The sequence below is a fragment of the Rhinolophus hipposideros genome (genome assembly GCF_964194185.1).
Source record: "Rhinolophus hipposideros genome assembly, chromosome: 19".
NCBI lineage: Eukaryota > Metazoa > Chordata > Mammalia > Chiroptera > Rhinolophidae > Rhinolophus > Rhinolophus hipposideros.
In genome coordinates, this window is record NC_138065.1 from 49,586,445 (window position 1) to 49,611,354 (window position 24,910).

General features: G+C 40.9%; 1 protein-coding gene across 1 annotated transcript in view; it reads right to left on the reverse strand.

Annotated features, from left to right (window-relative positions):
• MROH9 (maestro heat like repeat family member 9) overlaps positions 1-24,910 on the reverse strand; it is a gene marked incomplete at both ends in the record, with an annotated part of 51,178 nt that overhangs the window by 2,139 nt on the left and 24,129 nt on the right. The window contains 10 exons of the mRNA XM_081026205.1: positions 6,623-6,878; positions 8,485-8,547; positions 12,343-12,445; positions 13,004-13,120; positions 13,226-13,378; positions 16,337-16,513; positions 18,231-18,368; positions 21,010-21,130; positions 22,624-22,761; positions 23,763-23,905. Coding sequence (XP_080882331.1) covers positions 6,623-6,878; positions 8,485-8,547; positions 12,343-12,445; positions 13,004-13,120; positions 13,226-13,378; positions 16,337-16,513; positions 18,231-18,368; positions 21,010-21,130; positions 22,624-22,761; positions 23,763-23,905 — 1,409 coding nt within the window. The remainder of the gene's footprint in view (positions 1-6,622; positions 6,879-8,484; positions 8,548-12,342; positions 12,446-13,003; positions 13,121-13,225; positions 13,379-16,336; positions 16,514-18,230; positions 18,369-21,009; positions 21,131-22,623; positions 22,762-23,762; positions 23,906-24,910) is intronic.

The window sequence follows — 24,910 nt, forward strand, 5'->3', positions numbered from 1 at the left end:
GTTATTATTGTCAAAGTAAAAATTCCTTTTTCTTCATACGTTTTAGGGGGGAGAGCCCTAGTAAAACCCCGAAGAGAAGGACTGAGAGTGGTCCCATAGGGACAGGAGAACGGGGGAAAGAAGGGGGGTGCAGAGGAAGAAAGGGATGGGGGGAGGACAAGAAGGAGGTCCCTGGCCCTGGTTTCAAAAAATAAAACAGTGACTAATCTGGTCACTGGAGCTGTAAGATGAACCCTTGAGGGATTAAAGGAACAGTGGTTCTTCTATTTATTTTTGCTTTGGAACTATAGAATACACAAACAAAGGTTATGCACCTGGACTACAAGGAAAGGTTTATTTGTACCAACAGTTTTAAGGAAATAAAAGCTCAATTTTCTGGAAACTTAAGAGGGCCTGATCTGAGGATCTGAGCTAACTCTTGGAGACGAGGAGTTTGTAAAACTAGTAAACTCAAAGGACAGAATTGTGGTCACTTGTCTCTGGCTCCCTGCTGTGCCTGTAGCTGCCCCTCCTGCTTCGAGGCACCCCGCTTTTCCCCTCCCTCACTCCCCCACTCCACTCATCTGAGGGTGCATATCACGCGTTGTATGTCATGCGTTGGTTACATCACGCGTTCATTGTGGTTGTCTCTTAGAGGTTCCGCGATGAGCGGACACAGTGCTTTCTGTCTGCAAACATACCGTCGGAAGGAGCGAGAGGTGACCAGTGTCACAAAACAAGCGTGAGTCAGTGGGGTGACAACAACTCAGGGAGAACAAGCGAGGCTGCAGGAGGACGTGAGAAGAGAGCTGAGTCTTAAAGGAAGAATAGATGCGTGTCAGGTAGACAATAGGCGAGGGACATAAGCCCAAAAGAAAAATATATGCAAATGCACAGAGAAGTAAGAGAACACGACAGAGTGCGCTACAGTTAATTCAGTGTTGCTGGATGTAAAGTGTTTATACACGCAGACCCCAGGAAAAGTCCCTAGACTAGAAACCTACCTCCATAGCAGAGGGCTGGGAAAGCCTGAAAAAAAGATGCCCCTCTAGTCTGACATTTTTTTTGTTAAGGAAACTTAATTAAGGAGTTTATTAAGGAAACTTACACATGAGGTGTGTCTTGGGCGGCTGCAGGATAAAGTGGATATCCTCCGTGCTGCAGGCAGATACCAAAGAATTCTATAGAACAAGGTGGGATAGGTGTGGGCTATGTGAGTAATCCCAGGTATGGTGAAATGCCTTACGTACGTGATCTGGTTAGGGCAATGGCCTGTCCAGGAACCAGCATGCAGTGGGACGCAGGGGAGAGGAATTGAGGGGGTTACAGGAAGCAATCCCTTTGGTCCCAGGTCTAGCTTGACGGTCCGTAGTGGTCATATCACAGAACAGTCTCTCCTCCACGGATGGGAACAGCAGAAGATAAATTAAACATGCAGAACCTAGGGTTTAAAGGACGTTGAAGTGCCACCCTCGAGGTTATGGCAATCCACTCAAGAACATTGAAGAAGGAAGTGACAAGATCAGAAATGACCAGATTCCCGTGGAAGCTAGAGTGAACAGGGCCTCAAATCAGGAGGTTATTTCAATGGTCTAGGCCAGGAGGACCGAAATCAGAGCAGTGCAGGGGAAGAGAGAATGGAGACTGGACATAAGAGATGTGTAGGAGGGAGAAGTTTGAGGACTTGCTAACTGATTATAGATTTGCTGCTACAAAGAAGGTTCTGCCATACTTTATGTATTGACTGCTATGCCTGTCGCTCATGACTTAGTACAGGCAGCAAGAACCATTGTATTTCGCCGAGAAAGCCATCTAGTACAGGGAGTTAGGTGTCTGCATGGATGGAGGGGCTGGAGAGCAGAAACCAGGGGGAAGCCACGGGCCTTGTAAGGTCACACGCTTCCTTAGAGTGTAAAGCTGCTGCCGCCCTCAGAGACACATGCAAAGGATGGGACCTGGAGTTCGGCTGCTGTAAACTGATCACCATAGTCACAGGAATTTGGCCTCTGCTTGCCTTTGTCTTCCGACACCAGATGTCGATCTCACTTGAAATACTTCAGTGGCACCCAAGCCCTAGCTGCAAGGAAGTCTTCGAAATATAGTTTCTCGTCTTCAAGTCCTTCCCATGCAGAAGGGGGTCACAGGAGAAGGGTCACTAGGCATTGTCTCGCACAGGGGGTTATGTGGAAGGGAATGGAAGCCCGTCCTGCTTAGAATACCTACATATTCATTTACTTCTCTAATAGTAATACAGCACGTAGTCAGTGATTGGTTCCTTTGGTTGGGTATTTTGTGGTAGCTCTTGCCGGACGTCTAGTCTCTCAAAAATGAGCAAATTGAAGTCGATGATTACTAAAGTCCTTTCAACATTCTGTGGATTTCTTCATTTACTGAGTAAACTTCAGCAAACCTTTCAAAGGTAGAGCATATAAGCCAAAGACAATACAAATACATTTAAACTGCTTTAGGAGGATCTGGCTGGTCCGAAGTGACTCCTTGTCAAAAAGTCGATTTAATTTGGCTGCTGACAGCCTCTAGTTGAATTGGAAGTTTCATCTGCTGCCACTGAGAGTCTAGGAGAGTCAAGACAGTGGAGCTTGAGAGAGAATCTTTGAAGTGGATCTCTTTAGAAAGAGCTGTTAGTGTGCGGTGTGTCCGTTTCCCATCAAAGAAATGGGATCAGAAGACCTGCTTCTCGCACTAAAAGTGTAGGAAGTGGTGGGGCTCAATCCGACCACTTGGAGACAGGTTAGGGGGTTCGAGGACCTTTGTCTACCCCATTCTTGCCGGAGAAATGCAGATGATGAGATTTGGACTGGCTAGCTGTGAAGGAAAGTTATTTCTGTGTTGGGTTTGGCCTGTACTCCCAGAGTGTGTTCAGCCAAAGCATGTGTAAGGAATTCCAGAGAGCCAGATGTGAGCTATCTGAGATTGCTCACGAGGGGTCACATTAGGTCCTGTCCAATAGCTCTGCTTTGGGGTATGATGGCTCCCCAAGGTGAGGAGCAGCTGCTTAGGAAGTGCCTACCAGACAGGGCCCATTCTTCTGGGTAAAGGGAACTCCTGGGCAGAGGCCACCATTGCTTTGGAGCCTCTGAAGTTTACACCAAAGCATCTATAGAGTAAAAATTAGTTTTAAACATCTCTGGACTTCAGTTCTCCATTTTTCAAATTCCATAGGCGGTTCATAGTTGCCAAACATAGCGGGAGTGATTTGAACAGGCTGTCCGTTATCTTGCTTCCCTGGGCAGCAGACTAGCATTTTAGGGGGCTCAGGGACACAAGAGAATTTACTGTGAATCTTGCTGTAAAATGTGGGAAGGCTGGTATTTGGTAGGCTGGTTATTGCAGAATGTGTGAGAGACTTGGAAAATTTTCCAGATCATTTCCAATCTTGTAATTCTCATTACTCTATCTTGCTGGGCTTAAGGGAGTGTTGGGGGACCCACAACTGTAGCCAGGGACTTTGATTTATCATGATTTCTAGATCCCTAGGCTTCATTCCATCACCTCTCCAGCTCCTCTGTCACCAAGGGTGGCTCCCTCATTGCCCTGCTGGGACCCATGCCCAGCTGGTTCCATCTTATCCCGTGGAGAGAAGGAGGGACACAGAGAAGATTTGCTCTCCTGCAATAACAAACTACCAACAAGCTACCACATCACCTTGCAGTGACCCCTTATGGTCACCCGGACGAGGGGAAGCTCTTCAGTCTGGAAGGCAGAGGGTCAGAATGGATCCCTTGTCTGTTCCCAGTGACTGCCTCATCTTCTTGGTGACCCCCTGTCCTATCAAATGAACTTAGGCTCAACTCGATTCTTTCTGAGGAGCTCTTCTGCTTGTGGCAGCAAGTTTCTTTCTTTTTCTCTTTCTCAGGGGCCATGATTCTGAAGCAGGGACCTCAGATGGCTTTGGGAAATGATCTTCCCTAAACCACCCATTATGTTGTGTCCCTCCTTAGGGGTTGATGGTCACCTCTCACTGGCATCCACACTGTGCCTCATTTTACCGATCTTGCCATTTCTCTGCACGTGGCCTGCCTGCAGGATGTCTGGTACCTTCACGCCCATCACACACCATGTTCCTTCTCATCTCTCTGCCTGTGGTCATGCTCCCTCGTGGCACAGCCCTCTGAAACTGACGATGGGGGACTCTTCACTATTTTTTTGTCTGTACAAGTCTTATGCATGCTTTGAGACCCTGGACAACTCTCCAGAAGGCTTCCTCGCACAGCACACATAGCTGCTGAGTCCCCAGAGAGCCAGTGCCATGTCCCACACTACCTGACCTTGCAGACTTCCAGGGCTGGTTGGCTAATCGCCTCATGAATGTGCATGCTTATCTCTGTGGACACATTTCATAGTTCCCAACAGTGGGTAAGTGTACTTATAATAAGTACAGCATGTATACTTATAATTTTGTCTTCCTTAACACCCAGTAGAGAGGTGGGTGTTCAGCACAAGCTCCATAAGTAAATGTTGGTTTAACTCGATATCCCCTTTCTGAGTGTTTTCTTATAAGCAACACAGAACAATGATTAAACCCATCTGCCAGAGGTTTCCAGGCTGTTTGGTTCCTGGGGTTTGGGACTGACTTTATCTCTTTCCACAGGATCGCTTGGGGTCACTCTTCTTTTGTTTTGAATATAATACCTTTTCAGGTTTGTCTATGCCAAATACTTTTTTCCCTGTCATTAGTACAGGTTGCAAAACACATTCTCTACATTCATTGTGTTGTGTGAAACTAGCTTCAAGTTTTGGATTGACTTAAATCCGTGGGATTTTGGCACACATATTGCTTTTGACATTGTCATGGGGAGGAGTGGGGAAAGGCAGAAGGAGAAGTGAACTGAGTTTAAAATTAGGTCAGTCACTCCACAAAGAAGACATTTCCTTTTATTTTCTCAAATGACATGCTGTTGAACCAAAGCGTTCCATATTCAAAAACTTCTAGTGTCACCCAAACCTCATTTGCTGGGACTGATAGTCAATTCAGTTAAATTCATTCACTAATTTATTTATTAGAAAATATATACCTGCTATGTGCCAGGTCCAGTTGCAGGCACTGGTGATTACACAGTGAATGAATCCAACAATGGGTTATTGAGAAGTCACAGGAGACGTGGAGATAAATGAGGTGTGTGTCTGGTATGGACAGGGTAACAGTGGACAGGGAAGAGATTAACACAAGAATAGGCATCACTCTAGTCCCGGGCAAGATATATGTGACACCAAAAGGAAACCGAGTTACTACACTGAATCAGAGGAGAGAGCGCACAGGTGTATATAGGCGTAAATTAAGATATCCTTTACAGTAGAAGTGGTGTTTAAATGTGTTTAAAGAATTCCATGCCGATTATTATTTTTTCTCAACCTCAAATCCGTTCCTTTATGCCCTGCTTTACAATGGGCGTGGGACTCTGCAAAACTCATGCTCCTTTGGCAGCGAGAAGCCTGGAAAAGGAGGGATGTGCTCCTTCCTGTTTACTTCCTGTTCCTGTCAGTATTGCTGAAGCAAAATGTATTCACCCAGCAGTCATGCTGGTGCCATAGCTATTTCCTGTTGACAGTGATTCCAGTAATCCTAGGATCAGTTTCTTTATGCTGCCTCAGAGAGATTGGCACAGGCCAGCTGCCACCCTGCTCCGAGGTGAGGTCCCAGCTCTGCCCTTTCCCTCGAAGCCTCTCAGTTTCAATAATCCAGTCTCTTCAGGCCTGCAGGTGGTAGCTCCTTCTGCAGTTCCTACCTTCGTGATATTGTGTTCTCTTTTTGCCTTTTATTGTCTCTGATATCTCGCCAACACTTTTTAATATTATGTCCTCTGTGTTAAAATAACATATGCGAGGGTGGGAATCCAGGAGTGGGAAGAGGGTATAAAATGAGACTGGAACCTTAAATCAAGCAAGGTCACTGAAGGTCAACATTTATATGTCAACTTTCTTATAAACCAGGACGAAGTGTTAGACGGGCTCCTGATAGCAATGGGAGACCACTAACTATGGTTGACTCTCCTGCTTTCATTTCAAGATTTCAAGTTTAAAGCCATTAGCACAGTATAATGATCCCCCAGGTCTCAGCTCTCCCCATTCTTCTTTACTTACTCACTTGTATCCACAACAACTCTCCAGCTTCCCCCACCCCCTCTTCTTGCCTCAATGTCTCTACCTGGAACGCATTTCCCTGCTCCCTTCTCTCTCCCCACCCCAAGACCCCTTTCCTCCCCATTCATCCCAGCAGGATGGAAATAACTACATTGTGTGTCACTAGACTGTGACCTTCCTGAGGATAATCTGTGTTATCCAAATGTCCCCAATGTCTAGTAGCACCGTGTCTGGTAACTTACAAGGTGTTCCATAGATGCTTATTGATTGAATCGAGTTCCAAGAGCTTCTCATCAAACACTTTGCTTATATGATTTTTCAATTTTATTAGTGGGTTTGATGAAGTAAGTCTTCTGATCACTGTCAGACGTAGACAGACAACAGATTTCTATATTTGAAGACAATTAAGAAGAAACAGTAAAAAGGCGTCTACCATCCTTCAGAGAAGCACTTACAAATAGACTCAAGTGAACAAGAGGGAAAAGAAAATCATTCCTCTTCTGAGTTGTACGCCAAGGGACTGGAGAACATCTCATTTTTTCACCAAATGTCTTCGTAATTCTCGTATATGGGGCCTTCCTTATCATACTTGGTTTCTTTAATCCCTGTCAGGTTGTTGGTGCAGTTATAATTATAAAGAAGCTTCACTTTTCTGATGTAGATGAAGTTAAACATTTTTTGGAAGCTTTGTTTAATATTTGAGGAGGTCAATTTATGGGCCACTTTCTTGAAAAGTTTGTGGGTCGTTTCTGCCAACTCTCTGATGACGGGGTCTTTATCCCGATGCAGTGGCTCAATAGCTGTAAAGGCAGAAGGGCCCCCAGTTCAAGGCATTTCTCTCACAGTCTGAGAAGCTCGAACCCTAAACAGTCCCATTGCCTTTCATGGTCCTCCTTTGTCTGCCCCTCCTCCACCCCCACAATTTTCATTACTTTGACTACCAGCCTCCAGGAAGCTTAATTCAGACATCCTGAAACCCAAAGTGGAAATATTCACTAGACATTTATTGAGTGTCTATCAGGTGCTGAGCATTCTGCTGGATAGCATCAACATATATTCACAAAGAGGTTCAGTATTGCTCAGAATCATGACAAAAGTTGGGCTCAGTCTGCAAGTTCATCAAGAGGGAACTAGTTAAAAATTAGGAATATCATAAAATGAAATAGCACACACGTGTTAACTTGGTGATGCAGACCCATGTTTCTTGACGTGAGAAGATGTTTATGATATATGAATAAATGAAAAAAGTTATAGTTTTAAAACATAACTATGTAATAACACGTTCTTTAAAAATGTCTGGGATTATATTAGGTTGATGCAAAAGTAATTGCAGTATAAAAGGTTAAAAAAATTGCAAAAACCACACTTAATTTTGCATCAACCTAATATATATATATACACATATACCAATGTGCTAATATCATTATTTCCAGATATTGGGCTTGTGGGAAATTCTTTCTTAAAAAGAAATAGGGTAAAGGGGGAGAGATTAGACAAAAAAGAGAGCGAGAGAAGGAGCAGGAGGAGGAGAGAAAGAAGAAATCGATTCTGAGAGACATAAAGGGAGAACCATAATGCTTAGCATTTATCCGGCAGTCAATAAATATGTGTTGAATAAATGAGTAAATGAATGGATGAATGAAAAAGGAAGATAATGACGTGTCAGTGGAGTTTCACGAACTCTAATAAATGTACACTCTGGTGAGGGGTGTTGATAAGGGGGGAGGCTGTGGACATGTGGGGGTGGGAGGGGCACATGGAAACCTGTATCTTCCACTCAATTTTGCTGTAAATCTAACACTGTTCTAAAAAATAAATTCTATTATTAAAAAAATAGGCAGCCACTCTATTTTCTACCTTAACCTGTTTGTAATTCTGATCCCGATGGGGAAATAGAGAGATGCCAAAGATCCAAACATTTTGGTAGAATAAACAATACCCTTCTTTAATTCCCTCTGGTGCAGATGTACACGCTATCTTCCAAAATATAAATTCTCTGAAGGAGTGGACTGTGCTTTTGTTGTGTTTGTTGCTGTATCCCCAGAAGCTAGAATAGTGCTGTCACATAGCAGATGAGGAAAAATATTTGTTGAATGAATGAGTGAATGAGTCCTCAGTTCTCTGTGGTTCCTAATGGGCTCTAGGATGATAAGCCTGAGAGAGAGAGAGAGAGAGAGAGAGGAAGGGAGGGAGGGAGGGAGGGAGGGAGGGAGGGAGGGAGGGAGAGAGAGAGAAAATAGAAAAGAAAAAAGGATGCCTCTTAACCCAGTCCTTCCATTGATTCCCCACTAACCACCACCCTCTCCCGACCCCCAGCACCGTTGCAGGTCTCATGCGAATAGAATCATAAATAGTGAATTTATTTAGACCCAAACAAAAAGAGTTCATGATAACTTCAACACTTACCCTCAAACATGACTTGAAGTTCATCTTTGAACAGTAAATGGCCACCCAATGTTGCCAAGTAGCCTGTGCACAAAATAAAATCCCCAAATACATTATGAAAAAAATACATTCTCCAGGGTCACCTGGCTACCTGCATTGGTTTCTTCAAAGCAAAGCATCTCTAGATTATCCTTGAGGTCTCTTTTAGTGTTCTCCAATAGTTACTAATTTAATACAATTCTTTATTGAAATATCTGTGATGTGTATAAATGTGCCTAAGTCGTAGTTGCATAGCTCAGTGAATGAAAACAAAGCGAGCACTTCTAGCTGCCACCTCGATTACTAAATAGACTATTACCGGCATCCCAGAAGCCTCCCTCATACCCTTTCCGTCTGCTCGTCTGTCCTTCAGAATACATTCTTTTGTGTCTGCCTTCTTTTGCTCAACATTTTCTGAGCTGCATCTCTGTTCTTTAATGGAGTGGTAGTTCATTCATTTCCGTTGCTACATGGCAAAGGTTGGCCAGTGAAGTTTTCTTGGAACCCAGCCATGATCATGGGTTCTTTTGTGTCCATATTATTGCTGGCTGCTTTCGCCCACAACAGCGGAGTCTAGTGATTGCGACACGGACCCCATGGTACTCCAAGTACCATCGGGCCTTTTCAAGAAAGAGTTTGCTGATCCTTGCTGTGTGGTATTCCATCCTGTGAATGCAGCAGTTTTCAAATCCATTCTGCTGATGACGGACAATGTGTCATTTCCAATTTGGGACTCTTGTAAAGAATGAGGTTATGATGGGCATTTCTGTACATGAATTTTGGTATGTGTTTGTATGCACTGATGTTCGGTATATAGCTAGGAGTGGGTTATCTGGCCAATGTATATGTTTATGTTCACCCTCAGCTGTTACTGCCAAACAGTGCAAAGCGGTTGTATTAATTTTTACTCGGCCCAGCAGTGTATGACTGTTGTCACTGTTCTACATTCTTTCTCACACTTGATGTTTTTAATCCTTTTCCTTTTAGTCATTCTCATGGGTTTGGTGGGAGTATCATATTGTGATTTTAATTTATTTTTTTGTGATGATTCATAAGAGTTTTGTATGTTTACTGGACGTTTGGGTATTTCACCTGTGACATGCTTATTCAGGTGAGTCTCTTTCCTGTTTTTATAATTGCGCTGTCTGTCTTTATCTTATCTATTTCTAGGCATTTTTTATTCTGGATGCTCATCTTTTTCAGTGTTAATATGCCTTACAAATATCTTCTACTCCATGGCTAGACCTTTTCATTTTTTTTTTGATGAACAGAAGTCTTTCATTTTAATGTAGTCCAACTTACCATCTTTTTATTTATGGTTAGTGAATTTTGGGGGGTCCTGATAGGAAATCTTGGCCTGCCTCAAGAATATCATGAAGGTATTCTCCTTTATTTACTTATAGAAGCTTTACTGTTTTGCCTTTCTCACTTTTGCAATGATATGGCACATAGGAGAGCTCAAGGTATGTTTTATATACCTGTGTAATTGAACCAGCATCGTTAAGAAAAAACAAACTGCCCTCTCCTACTGCCCTGCAGAATCACTGCAGATATGTAGATCTGTTAATAGGCTTTTCATTCTGTTTCATAAGTCTGCTCGTCTTTGCTTGCGTAACAGACTGTCTAAAATTCTGTGACTTTATAATAAATCTTTGTGTCTGGTGGGACGAGTAGCCCACATTTTTTCTTCAGGAGGATGTTGGCGTTTCACTCTTCCATATATATTTTGAATCAGCTTTTCAAGATCTATGAAATTATCTGTTGGTATTTTTATTTTCAGTTTTATTGAGCTCGTTGATCAGTATTTCTCAACAGGTGGTCAGTGGGGGATTCTTAATGCGACAATTTGTGAGTAACACTGTCACTATTATTACTGAATATTAAGCATACCCTTGCCCATTAAATGCATGAATGGGCATTAAATGCTGTACCAACCTGGAAAGCAAACTGGCAAGGGAGCTTGGGAGAGTAGACCGTAGAAGTCAGCCTCTCGAGGCCTGGAGAAAAAGCAAAAAATAGTGGAAGATGGATTGGAAGATGGAAGTTCTACAGTTAAGTAGATATTGCAAGTGCTTTTGCAATAGTTTGTCCATTCATTCTTCAGTTGGCTGAATTCCATATTTAAATGATTTCTTCGAGAAGGATTCATGGTAATTATTTATCCCTAGTTCTTGAAAATGTTTTCCTGCTATCTTCATAGTTGGATATAATTTTGCTGAATATAAAATTCATCAGTAAGAGTTTTCTTTTCACTTAGGATTTTGTAGGTATCATTTTGTTTTATTTTAGAGTTGAATACTGAAGTGAAGAAATCTAATGCCAGATTTATTTATTTTTAACTTATAGGCAACTTTGTAACTCTGAAATTCCATTATTACATTAGGAAATATCTTAATGTTGCATTCTGTATAAAATAGTTCTTGAAAAAGATTTACCATTTATATGTATATTTAATCAAGTATATTTACTCAAGTCTTTTTTTTTACTTCTTAAATTGTATCTTTGAATACTTCTCCTGTTCTGTTTATTTCTTTTCTTCATTTATGCATATTTACATTTCTTTCATCTGTCTTCTATATCTATCACTGCTCCTTAATTTTTCAAACTGTTTCTTCCTGTTTTTCGTTACATTTTGCTAGCATTTCTCAACCCTGTCTCCTCGTTCCTTACTGGGTTATCAACAATATATATTTTCTTTTCTGCTGGTTGCAATGTAGTTTTTTTGTGACAGTTACGTATTTTTTCTTATACTGCCCCCTACACTTGCTCCCACTACCCCGTCACATATTGACTGTGTGCTTGCTCTGTCCTTTAGATCTTGGTCTTAAAAATGTTTTGGATTCATGGAAATAACAGATCATGATTTTCATCTGCTCTGTAGAAACACTTCCTAAAATTTATTTTTCTTCTTTCTTTTCTTTTCCCCTTGGCAATACCTCTGTAAAAAGATAACACCATTTCCTTTTCTACAGTGAATTATTTTGGGGTCTTGAATTGTATATATACAGAGGACTGTTTGGGGAAAGTATGAGGGTAGAATGCAGGGTAGCAGGAATTCTGTCTGGTTTGAAATAAAGTTCTTGTGACACGGGTGTGTATGTGTGCGTGCATTCCTTTACTTTTATCAACACAGATCATGAGCTCCAGTGCTGATCATAATTCAGTTTGTCTTCTACCCTAACTGGCAGATTATTGTCTCCATGAACCATGTGGCTGTGCATTTCCCAATTCCTTGGTGTCTATGCTACTCCTTGGTGCCAAATAGGGGCAAGGAAAGAGTCCATTATCAAGTTGGGAACTCACTTCCTGTCATTACAAATAAAGGATTTTATATCTTCATGGTAAGACTCTAGTGGAAAAAAGAACCTGTTTGGTCAAGTTTGTCCAAGATCAAAACATTTATCTTCCCTTAGAATCTTCCAGCACTCCCCCCAACCCTACATTTTTCTTTTTAACTTTACTTGATTTTGGATCTCTTCCTCAGCTATTGTAGTTTGTGGTTACAGATGTCCAAGTTTTGTTGAAGACGGTGTTTATATTTTTAGATATTATGCTTATTCCTCGGGTAGTGATTTTATAGCAGTGATGGAGAAGAATGAGCATCTTAAATTTGGAAATCATCCTTGTTGAATCCACCTTGTATGGTAATCTAATCACACAGCTATCCTCACTGTGTATTATCGAATCGAACTTTATTCTCACCACACATATTAACCTCTAGTCATCATAGATATCATCATGAAACATGTTGTCCATCACAAAGATCTTTTTTTTTTAAAGGAAGACTTCCAGCTATACTTTTTCAGACAAATTAGGAAATGAGAATTGAATTTTATTTACCTATTAAAATAACTGATGCTCTCCTCAGATGTGCTTGGGAACTCCCCAGGAATCCTAAGGTGTCCGCTATCAAATCTGTAATGTACTTCCCGTGTGAAATGAGCTGGGAATGAAACGGAAAAAATACAGTTCTCTCAGTTGTTGCTCCCTTCACAGAGGCTCGCAGAGAAAATGTGGTTGTTTATACTAAATCAGGGCCAATTTAAAACTTGGGATTTCTATGTATGAGATTTACGCTCCTGCTTGCAGATATTATTCAGTTTAATATATGCTTCCCACCTCCAATCTTGTGTTTGTAACCTTCGGTTAGCATTCTTCCATCCCCACTTGTCTATCATTGTAGGTTATTCCGGTTTTCAGAGGACCAGCTCGTTAGGCAGTGACCAAATAATTCTAATTTTTCTTTTGTTGATCTGAAATGCTACCTTTATACCCATCCATAGCTCCATGTAGGTGGGTTGGAGGAAGCAGATAAGATAGATGATCAATGTTGAGGAAGAGGAAGTGGGAAACGTTCATTTTCTCTGGTCTCAAGCCCTTTATTGTGTTTTCTTCACATTCCTCCAGGATCCCCCCTGTCCCCACTACACTTCATGACTTTGGATATCCTTTAATGTTCTTTCTGTAGCTCTTTGGTACTAAACACTGAAGGGCCACTTACCAGATTGTTACAGATGTTGAGCACGACCTGCTCAAAATTGTAACATTGATCGTTGATCAAAAGCGTCGGTGACCATTTTAATTCAGAAACACAGATTGCTAACGTATATTTACATGCCTGTGAGAGAAAACTGTCAGTAAAGACCTCTTTTTCTGGCATTAACGCAAAACACTGCGATTCTCTGTCGTGCCACAGGAAACAAAACAAGACCACAGGACTTACATTGACGACTCTTATCTCTGTATCCTCCAGAAAAAGGATCAGAGGCACCAAGCCTTTGAGAACCACAGGATTCAGCATCCATGTATACTGATTCATGTCCTTGATTAATTCACCGAAGTGTCGGATGGCCATACTCCGAATGCCCCCGTTGCTCTGGAAAATGTACACAGAAAAGCCTTACTTGAGGGTGCTGCTAGGGCTTCTTTCTGTGGACAGTGTGGTATATACTTTCTTATATATTTATGCACGTGTATGTATATATCAGTACACATACTATATATGTTAGACATATATATGAAATTATTATAATTTGTTTTTAGAAAGAATTCACCTCGGCTCTAAGTAGGCAACTCTTTGATTCTAAAATAAGATTTGCTTACCAAAATTCACGTAGCATTAAAAAAAAAATCCCCCTTGAAAAGTAAGTTTCTTAAATTTAGGAACACAGTAGCTAATAATGTCTTAAAAATAGAAACTGCAATAATCTGTATAACTTGGAGATAATTTCCGACATTGTGTTCAAATTCAGGAGGCTTTGGCAGAGTGGCCAGTAGATACCCATGGGAGCTCCTTGTGTCCTGGCATAGAACCAGATTTCCCAGGGCTTGCTTAGGCCAAATAGAATGGTTATTGGATTATAAAGATTCTAGAAGAGAAAAGTTGCGAGTTGGAGGAAGAGGTTAATTTTTAAAAATATAATATTATCTTCTAGTTTTTAAGAAATGTTTAGGATTTCTTTTCTTTTTTTTTAAATCTCTTCCTGTGTCTGTCCTCAGGAATATATCGGATATATTCCCAACAAATTACAATTGGCTAATACAGCTTCATATGTTCCTTCCCAGAGGTAATTGCTGGGATCAAAGCCTAAACCTAAAGTAGTGGTAATTATAGCATATATCCCAGGGGCTGGACAGTGATGCAGTCCTAAATAAACAGGTGGGTGGCATTTAAGAAGAGCTGGGAGCAATCGCTCTCCTGGGTATCTACCCCAAAAATATAAAAGCATTTCTCTATAGAGACACGTGTACGCCAATGTTCATTGCAGCTTTGTTTACGGTGGCCAGGACATGGAAACAACCAAAATGTCCTTCGATAGATGAATGGATAAAGAAGTTGTGGTACATATACACAATGGAATACTATTCGGCGTTAAGGAAAGATGATATAGGAGCATTTGTGACAACATGGATGGATCTTGAGAGTATAATGCTAAGTGAAATAAGTCAGACAGAAAAAGCAGAGAACCCTATGATTTCCCTGATATGTGGTATATAAACCAAAAGGAACAAGACAAACAAATGAGAAACAAAAACTCATAGACACAGACAATAATTTAGTGGTTACCAGAGGGTAAGGGGGTGGGGGGTGGGTGATGAGGGTAAAGGGGATCAAATATATGGTGATGGAAGGAGAACTGACTCTGGGTGGTGAACACACAATGGGATTTATAGACGATGTAATACAGAATTGTACACCTGAAATCTATGTAAATTTACTAACAATTGTCACCCCAATAAATTTAATTAAAAAAAAAAAGAAGAAGAGCTGGGAGATGATGGAGACAGGGAAAGAGGAGAGCGCTGGCTTCTCCAAGAGGACCCCCTGTGGCCAAGGGTGTTTGTGGGCTCCAGTATTCCCCAATCTTCTCACATTTCATTCACAATTCAAATTTTTGTGAGAAATCTCCCTGTTTAAAAAATATCAACCTTACACTGTTTGAAGGGTAAACTTAACACACCAGTAAATTACATTCATCTGCAGGCTACCTGTTTGTATCCCTGGACTACAGGAAGACATGGTAACCTCTAAAGGGTTATACGGACCAGTGGAAAGAGCTTTGCAGTCCCCAAACCTGGTGAAATCCCAGTTTTGTCCTCCATAGGTTAAGTGTGGGCACCTTTTTTTCCCTTCCTTTTAATATAGAGAAACATAGGAACAGGTCCATTGATATCCAAATATTTTTCAAATACTCTACCTCTAAGGAACAGCTTAGGGTAAAATTGATACTTGATAACTTTCTGTTCTCTTTAGTTTTCTTTCTTTTCATTTGGTTTGGTTCGATGATGTATTTAATTTAGTTTTTTTTCTCTCAAAATGTTTTTATTTTGAATATAATTTTTTTCATGGACATTCTAACTACTTATTAGCTTTGTGAAATGGGACAAAAATTCATTTCTCTTTGCCTCAGTTTCCTTACACGTAACCTGGAAAATAGTAATAAAGTTTTTAAGAGAATTATATGAAATAGTGCATGTAAATCCCTTAGAACAGTGCCTGGTACATAATAAATGGTCAGTAAATTTTAACCACTATTATTATCAGTATGCCCTTATAAAAATAATTTTTGGCACTAAGTTCCTTCTTTCTATAATTTAATAATATTGTGCTCTTCGATGAAATCTGAATAATTAAGAACTTATAAATTCTGGCAAGAATTTATTTGCTATAAAATAATTCTCTGGTTCACAAACAATTTATTATAGAAGTCTTTAAATATGCATGGGTTCCCTACAGCATACCGAAGTAAGTGTTTTTGCCTAGCAAAATAGACTACTCTCATCCACCTTGTCTGGAACATGTACCAAAATGAGAATTTTTAAAATGCACAACTTTCTGATGAGATACTTTTTAATTCAAGTTTTTTATGACGGTAACAAACATCTCTGGGCAGAACACATGTCACCTCTAATCACAATAAGACATCTGTTACGCTTTCTGTTTTGTAGGTAGGAGATAGAAGCACTAAGAAAGTGATCCACTTGCGTAAGATTTCACAGGTAGTAAGAGGCAGAATGGGGATTTGAACCAAGGAAGTCCAGATCCAGGGTTAACCAGTCACTAAATTAAATTTCTCTTTCATCCAAGGACAGAGGCTATTCTGTCATTCTCCTTTTTTATGGGGAGACTTTTTAAGGTTCTCATAGTGTAGTTAAGAAAAAACAAGACAGTACTTAGCTGACTAGTATTGTTATCCCTGGAAAAGACGTGGTAGTGGTGCATAATGTGACTATTTCCCGTGGACTTATTCTGGGATGTAACATCATTGCCTCACTGGGGCTTCAGCGGAACTCTGACACCCAATGACCTCATGCCTCTGATTGTGTCACTCACGTGGTCCATGAGAGGACAGTAGCTGGAACCAATCCTGGTACACAAGGAGGAGTAGGTCACCTTGTCCAGCTTGCCCAAGAGTCTCCGAAGGGTGAGCAGAGCCTGACTGACAACCGTTTTGTCTTTGGAAAGGAAGGCATTCAGGATGGATAATAATAAGCTGCAGACATTTTCTATCTACATATAAAAAGAGGAAAATGGTGGGGTTTTGGAATGAGAAGGAGACTTGAGCTAGCATTAGGTATGCACACCTGTGAATTTGGGCAACATGAAGTGGTGTGCTGGAGCCAGCTCACAAGTGTCCATTGTCAAAAATTTTGTAAGCTGATCGTTAAATAAAATCACTATTAAAAATTAAATTTTATAAATCTGGAAAGAAAACAACAACAACAACAACAGTAATAAATACTCGAAATGTATCACTTCCTATTGATTTTGCTACATTTTACTCTCAGATGCCCTTGAGGTTGTTTACATATATTGTATCTGTATGGTGGGAATGTTAAATAACCATGAGCATCTCTTTCCAACTCCATGTTCAGTGCCGTCCGTTTGGTAGCTGGAAATCAGCCATGATGGGAGTATTTACACCAGGGAAAATGGCCTTATTTCTACTGAACTGGTACACACCACAGGCAGTATGACTTCTAAACTAGGTGACAGTGACCTGTTTGGACATGAGAGCCACTGAGCTGCTGAGCCAGGTCATGGGAGTCAACTGCAGATCAGAGACAGACAGAATATAAAGCAAGGAAAAACATGAACAGGAGACACCAACAGAGAGAAAGAAAGGCTGGAAAGAAATGAAGTAAAAGAAATAAATACCGTTTGCCAAAATAATAGCCAGAGGCCACTTGTGTCTGGCTGGAGAGTTGAGTCTTTACCAATATGCGATATGAGGTGTGATACCTCAGTGAAGGTCACTGTCTTAGATAGCCTTGACACAGAATGTCCCTTTCAGTTGTTAACTTTGGGAAGAGCTCTAGACAAAGCAATAAATAACTTTCTGTTCACTAAAACAATGGACGTTGACTTGTATGATTTATTTAAGGCAAGTAGACCACGGGTCATTTCATTCTAAATGCAAAATGGGTGCCCACGGACAGGCTTTCAGCTTTCAAAGACTATGTTTAATAGATAAACAAGGATTTATTATTAAATGTATCATTAAATCAAAAATGATTTATGGAATATCTGCACTCTCAGCATTGTGCAGGGTACTTTGAAATTTATAAGGGCAGTACAAAACCTAGGGGTATGCGTAGGTTCAATTTTCCTGGGAGGCAAGTATCGTCACATGACTCAGTGGGAAACGATCTAAGACGGTGGTTCTCAAGTTTAACCGGTTTCCACGAGATGCCAATGCTGCTGGTTCCGAATCATACTGGAGAAGCACTGTTATAAAACATTACATGAGCGAGTGCTTGTAGTTGATGTGGCTCAGAGAGACATGAAGCTAGAGATCAGAATAGTCAGTGACGTTGGACTTGAGCTCATCATTGAAAAAGGAGAAAAATGTGACTATGTGTCAGTGAAGAAGGCAAGTGTTATAAGTGGAAGACAAATTTTAAGTGAGCGCTCTGAGAGAGTAAGTAGTGTGCATGCATGTGGGTCTATGTTGGAGGGAAATTAACGTGTGTGTGTGTGTGTGTGTGTGGTTTAGGCTGTAAAGAGGATATTCATGTAAGGCGATGCTGATAAATTCTGGGTGCAATGAATGGTTTTCTGGGAAAAACATAAATAAAGTGATAAAGCCATTAAATTGACTTAACACATCCCTTCCATCCAACCCGGTTCCCTTATTGGTAAAACATCAGCAGGGACTTTGCGCGATAGCAAATCTCAGATTAGGACTTTGATGGTGCTGGCGGTCACAAACGGCACACACACATACCTCATTGATAACCGGCGCCATGCTGGCGATTTTCTGAAGGCTCAGTTTGCTCACTGCAGGATTGGAGTCATTGACCCAGTTTCTGAAGAGAACCAAAAATTCTTCTGGGAATGGGTCCTTGAAGATGCTGTTCAGAAGCTGACAGAAAACAGCTAATAAATTCATAAGCAGAGTGAAGGCCAATGCATGATTTTTGCTTTAGTCGTAAAAATCAAGACAATTTCAGTAAAACTGGAACACAAGTCACACTGAAACTCCAAATACTTATACGTACTCCTACAAATATTTCTGTGCTCACATCGCCACATATCAAACAGTAAAGGACTGTTTTCCTTTTATAATTAGTAACTACTCGGTGGGGTGATAATTTGGTGCCATGTGAATATTCCGTTTTCCAACAACTTTTCACTTAATGGCTTTAAAATTCATTGATGATCTTTTCTTCATTCAGTTATTACACTGGGACTTACAAAATGGTGATTTTCTACTTCTAACATTCTCTCTAAATTTACTGGCTGGCATTTCTCTTCTCTCTCTTTCTGTCTCTCCCTCCCTCCCTCTTTCTTCCTCTGCCTTTTTTTCTCCCTCTCCCTCTCCGAACTTTCCAATTTTGAGTATGACCAAGGATTTACTCATTAAATTTTTTTCAACATATTACAGTTATTTACAGTTATTATTTCTTTTGGTCCTCAAACTTGGAGGACACAAGTTAACTCTTGTGTCCTTTTGATATGACCCATCTATCTTTGAACACTTCTTTGCTTGTGGAAAAATTAGATGTCTGAGGCTCATCTAATATTTTTTCTTGCCCCGTGAAATCATCCATTTCTTTAAGGAAACAAGGTTCCTTTTAGTGAGTAATGGTATTGAGAAACCATTGGGTACTAGGGTGAGCTCATTGCTATTGGCATATCATGTCTTCTGAGCCTTTACTTGAGCTAGGAAATACTTTTCTTTTTTAAGTCATGAGTTCATTTAGACAATGTTGATATCGTCAATTCAAATATAAAATCGCAGAGTTTATGTTAACTTTTTACAATTTTGTGTTTGCCTCATCTTTCTCTTACTTGGAAAACCTTGGTGCCCAATAGCATTAATATTTGTACTTACATATTTGCTTTTTGTTATATAATGCATATCATAGTTTTGAAGTTATGATATCAACATACAATATCAATAAAGCTCCTGAGGAAAAGTAAATATTTTTTAAAAAGATTTTTGTGCTTAGAATATATCTTGCTAAGGATGTGAAGTCCAAGCACTATGTTTGTAGGTTACTTCGTATCCTTCCCAAATATGTGTGTGTATGTGAGAGAGAGGGAGTGACAGATAATCAGACAGTTCATTGAGAAAAAATGCTAAAGTCATGATAGGTAAATGGGCGAAGAAGAGACCAGATTGTTCCCAAAATGGAACTTTAAATGAAAGGCCAAGGCATAAACACGTGATTCATGGAAATGACAGTAATGATTTAAACAGAAGTAACAATATTATCCTCATTTTTCATATGTTAAGATCATATAGGTAACTAGAAAACCTAAGAGAATCAAGTAAAATATTATTAGAATTACTATGAGAGTACAGGAAAGTTCTGAATTCAAAATGATAGTTTAAATTTCCTGAACATCCAGCAGTAATGAACTCAAAAATCTAATGAAAAAGGCTGACTTCACACTAACAATTTAAAATAATATAAGCTACTTAATAATTCCAAAATTAATATGTAAAATGTATAAGAAAATGTCAAAATAGTGAATAAAAAAAGAGAAGTGAAAATATTATAAAATATCAAACATTCCTAAAAAAAATTCATAGCTTTAATATAATTACAATAATAAATTCAGAAAAATCTTTTTTTGTCTTTTAAACCTGGCAAAGCTATTTTAAAATTTAGCTAGAGAAACAAATATATAGGAAAGACTAACGCAATGTGGAAAAGAAGAGAGTTGAGGGAAAGCTGCTTTGCTAGATATTAAAATGTATTTGCAAATGGCCATAATTCAATAGTATGATAATTCCACAAGAATGAAAAATAAATGGAACCTAACAGAATAACCTGAGACAGACCCTAATATGTGTGTGTGTGTGTATGCATGTGTGTGTATATGCAATTAATAATAAAATTAATAATTAAAATAATAATTAAAATAAACAAAGGTGGTATCACCAGTCAGTAGTGAATTTAATGCTTATTAATTAAATGATACTGGGATAGGTAGTTAATTATTTAGCCGAAACTAAAGTTAGATTCAAAAGAATTTCCTCAATTTGCTTGACTCTAGTTTGCCATTACAATATATGATGTAATATTCATATACAGAGTAATATAGTTCTACGTCTTCATTTCACCTAGTTATTTGGCCCATTCTGTCTTGTTTTTTTTCCAGATAGTCTGAAGTATCATTTAGATCCCAGATGTTACCTACCATCTTTAGCGGACTCAGTTATTCCTCGATATATTATAATACATTAACAAGCATGCAGAAGAAATATATGAACTGGTGCTACAAAAATAATTAGTGTTTGTGCAAATCCATACCCCTAAGACACAATAAACACCAATTAACTCTTGGAGCAGGCTGACGGGACAGCCCTCCCATAAGTCAGATCTCTTAATACCTTCCCTTCACCCCTTCAAATTCAGATGTCTATTATTGTCTGAACTCATGGTAAAAATCAATATTCAGAGAGGGCAAGAAAAGGTTGCAATGTTGACTTAAGTTTGGGTAAGAAAAGGGAGTGAGAATTCAGCTGTCCACAGTCTTCTAATAAAACTCACTTCAGTGAGGAAAATGACTGTGATAACACTGTCCTCTGACCGTCTCGGACCTTCCACCGAGAGCTTGTAGAGATAATGCAAGGTCTCTGGGAACTGTGGAAAGTTACAGTCACTGAGAGTTCTGCAAAGGAGAAGAAGGCACTGAATTAGCAAAGCAGATGAAAACACTTTCCACACCAGCAAATGATAATGGTAGGACAGAGAGAATTATTATCCTTCTATTTCATACCACCCAGACAACAAGGAAGATATACTCTCATATTCCGGAATCCACAGTAAACTCAGCCCCGGCATAAATTCTACACAGACTCTCGGGAAGTACTTGGATCACTGGTAACATCTCTTTTATTAACACCGCTGCCAATCCCATCCTCCCATCCTCTGCCACAGAACAGAACGCCTTGTGTTAATTACCACAAGCTTCCATGAGTGCCGGACCACAGGAGAGAAAAGAAACAGTGCAAAATAAATATCTTGGCAATTTAGGATGGCCATGTGGGCCACCTTTGTGGGTTTTAGACCCAGTCCTTCCTTTGAATGATATAAAGAAGAAGAGAGTTTGGGGGTCCCCGGGGTTACTCTGGAGAAGAGGGGGTGAGCCCTGATTCCCTAAGCCATTTTCCAGGACACACTTGGCCAGTGGCCAGGCTTACAGTTGTCCTGACACACAGGCCTGGGTCTGATCCGTAGTGACAAGATTGGGAAGGATGATGTGACAGAGATTCCATTTCAGAACTCCAGGTTAATATTCTAAACGAGTGTTTCTCAGACTTTCACATGCTTAGAAATCCCCCGGGGATCTTGCGAAAACGCAGATTCTGATTCAGAAGGTCTGGAGTGGGCTATGCGAGTCTGTATTTTTAACTCCCCGGTATTGCTGTTGCTGCTGGCCGGTGGGCCTCACCTTGCGTATAAAGAGGACAGTGACTGTTAGCTAGTGACACTACACTTGTACAAGACAAGATGTGTTCCTGAAATCTGTGTGCCAATCCGATGCCGTTTTCAAAGCACCAGGAGCCCAGAGACCATGTGGAATGTACTTTCTGGGTCTTTCACAACATCGCATGTTCTGTTATGTTGTCAAGGCCATGTATCTTGATTCTTGATTGGAAAATCTGATCCCTGTAATCAGAAGCTTGCTATTTATTTACTAACCGGCTACCTAGGGGGAAAAAAGAACCAAACTTTCTAGTACAAGAAAAAACCAAAAGTCCCCTTCTATTATACTTTTCCAAATTTATTTGTCTCATCGGGTATACATTTTTATTGAACGCTCCTTCAAGTGGGAGCACATCGATGACTACCTGAGCAGGAGTCAGTGAACAACAGAGGAAGGAAAAAGCAGACTCACCTCTCGTCCGTATCTGAAAGAGAGATCTGTTCTGTGGAGGGAGGGCAGTTGGGTATCTGTATCATCAGGTAAGTGGGCAAGGAAAGGGAAAACTATCCCAAAGTACAAGCCCCTCCAAATTGGTGAAGAAGTAGAAATCAAATGGCAATTCAGATCAGTAGGCAAGATTTGGAAATTGGGGTGGATATTGATTGTGTTCCCATGTGGCTTAACTAAAGACAGATGGAGATGGCGGGATGCAGACCCAGAGCCCCTGTTCTTACTTGGCAACAAGATAGACCCCATGGTGGTCAAACAGCTCTTGGGAAAACTCGTCCCAGCAATTCTTTGTCTTCAGAGCAGTTTCCACCTCTTGTAGTCCAGAGCAATTCAGCAAAATTCTCAGTGCATCCCGTGCATAGCTAAGGCCCCAAAGAAGAACAGAGTCATCCCTTGACAATGGCCTTCACATAACTAAGTACATGGGACCTGCCTTTTCATTCCGGAAATCTTGGGCAGGATGCTGGTTTGGGGAAAAGGGATGTTTGAAAGGAAGGAGACTGTTAAATGCTCTTCCTCTCCCTTGATTAACAGTACATGTGATGGGGGGTTCAACTGAAATTGTAGCATGTACAATCTAGGACTAATCCTAGAGCAGTTTAGCCATTTATTAGCTTCTTAACAGCTTATTCACAAAAGATGATAAATGTTGTGATAAGGCCCTCAAGGCGTCTGTTGATTTTCTTCCTTGGATGCTTTCAATAAATAGGATATATTTTCATTTACTTGGGATGACTTCATGTACATTTGCTTGAAAGAGAGTGGATTAAATCCTAATGGGACTATGTTTGAGAATTCTGTCTGGCTTAGAAGTCCACCCCAGAGAAGGGCAGATAGCAGACAGCTGGGTTTAGATTTTCCTGGAGACCTGCAAAGCTAACTACTCTCTTGGGCGAATGGGAAAAGCTGAACCTCTCCTGATGTGGACAGAATGACCACATGCGATCACAAGCCCACACACCCCAAAGCACATTCGTGCACATCAGTTTTTCCTACTCATACAACTACCCTGAGCAATCCCTATCAGAGAGTACAGAGCAGAGCTAGAAAGTGTCTGCCAGGCTTTGGGTTGCATGCTGCTCCCTGAATTCTCTCCCCTTGGTGGCTTCCCATTACAGCAGGAATAAACCATGTTCTGTGAAAGTGGTTTTTTATACACTGCACACACACTCAGGGAAGGTCCTGGCTTACTCCTAGGGACTTAGGTGAGTTCCCTTGCTGATGGTATTTCCCCATTCAGAGGACAGCAAACGTAATACATGAATGCACGTGGGATTCTAAAGGCTTGAACCCGAGAGAGTAGAATGACTGACAGCTGGAAGCTTCTCTCTTATTCAATCTGAAATAACAACTATGATCTCACAAATGCCTGTCCTCTGTCATCAGTCGCATGTCGCTGCTGTAAAAAAGTTGAAACATGAGGGCCATCAAGAGTTCAGGGAAAAACTGGGCCACCGCTTTCTTGTACGAGCCAACAGGCAGCAATATACACAGGGCGTGGGTTGCCTACAAGGGAAGGAAAAAGGAGTCAAGAACGGAAGCATCTCCCTCTAAATCCAGCCAGCCTTCATCAGGGGCAGGGAGGGACTCTGCGCCCCGCCCCCACCTCCTTGAAGGAAGCCTGAAGCATGCGCGTGTATTTCTTCACTATAACAGCTGCTTGAGTCCATCTTGAACCAGGGATATGCCGAGCACCCTATGGCAATGGGCCCCCAAAGCTCTATCAGCAATGCCCCCTCTGCCAAACCAATGGGAAGCAAGCTGGTCCCCAAGGAGGGCAATCACCCCAAGGCTCCCTTCATCTGTGGCCATGAAGACTCATCCTCCCAATTACCTCCCAACAACAGGTCCTCCCTGTGCTTAAATAATCCGGGCCGACCAGGTCAGTGGCCACTGCGATACCCATCACATTAGAGAAACACATCCCACTACCTCCCACCTGGGGAGTGCTAGCCATCTTTTTCTATGAGATCACTATAAGACTTTAATTTACCACCAGGAGTGGAGGTTTTGGTCCTTGGGAGACCAAATGATGGACAAATGAGATTAGGCCTTCACATGCCTCTAAAAATGTGTGTGATGCCGTTGGGGTCTACCCCTCTGATACCGTCTCCTACACGGCCACCCTCTCTCAGTTCTCTCCAGGTGTTTTGTCCTCTTTGCGTTCACTGATATGACAGGTGAGCCCCCATCCCCACAGGGGTTTTGCCCTTCTCTCTGTCTAAAATGCTGCTGCCCAGATATCTATTAAGATCACTTCCTCACGTCATTCATGTCTCTCATTGGATGTTGGCTCTATGGTGAGCCCACCCCACCCTGACCAAGGTACAGAAACCCTTCCTGTCACTCTCCTTTCCCCACAGCACTTTATATCTCTTCTAAGCTTTCTGTCTTCTGACATATAACACAATTTTTGGTTCACTGTTGATGTCTCTTACCAGAACAGAAGCTTCCTGAACAGGGAGGGGCACAGACTAGGCGCTCAGTAAATATGTGATGGATGGATGGATG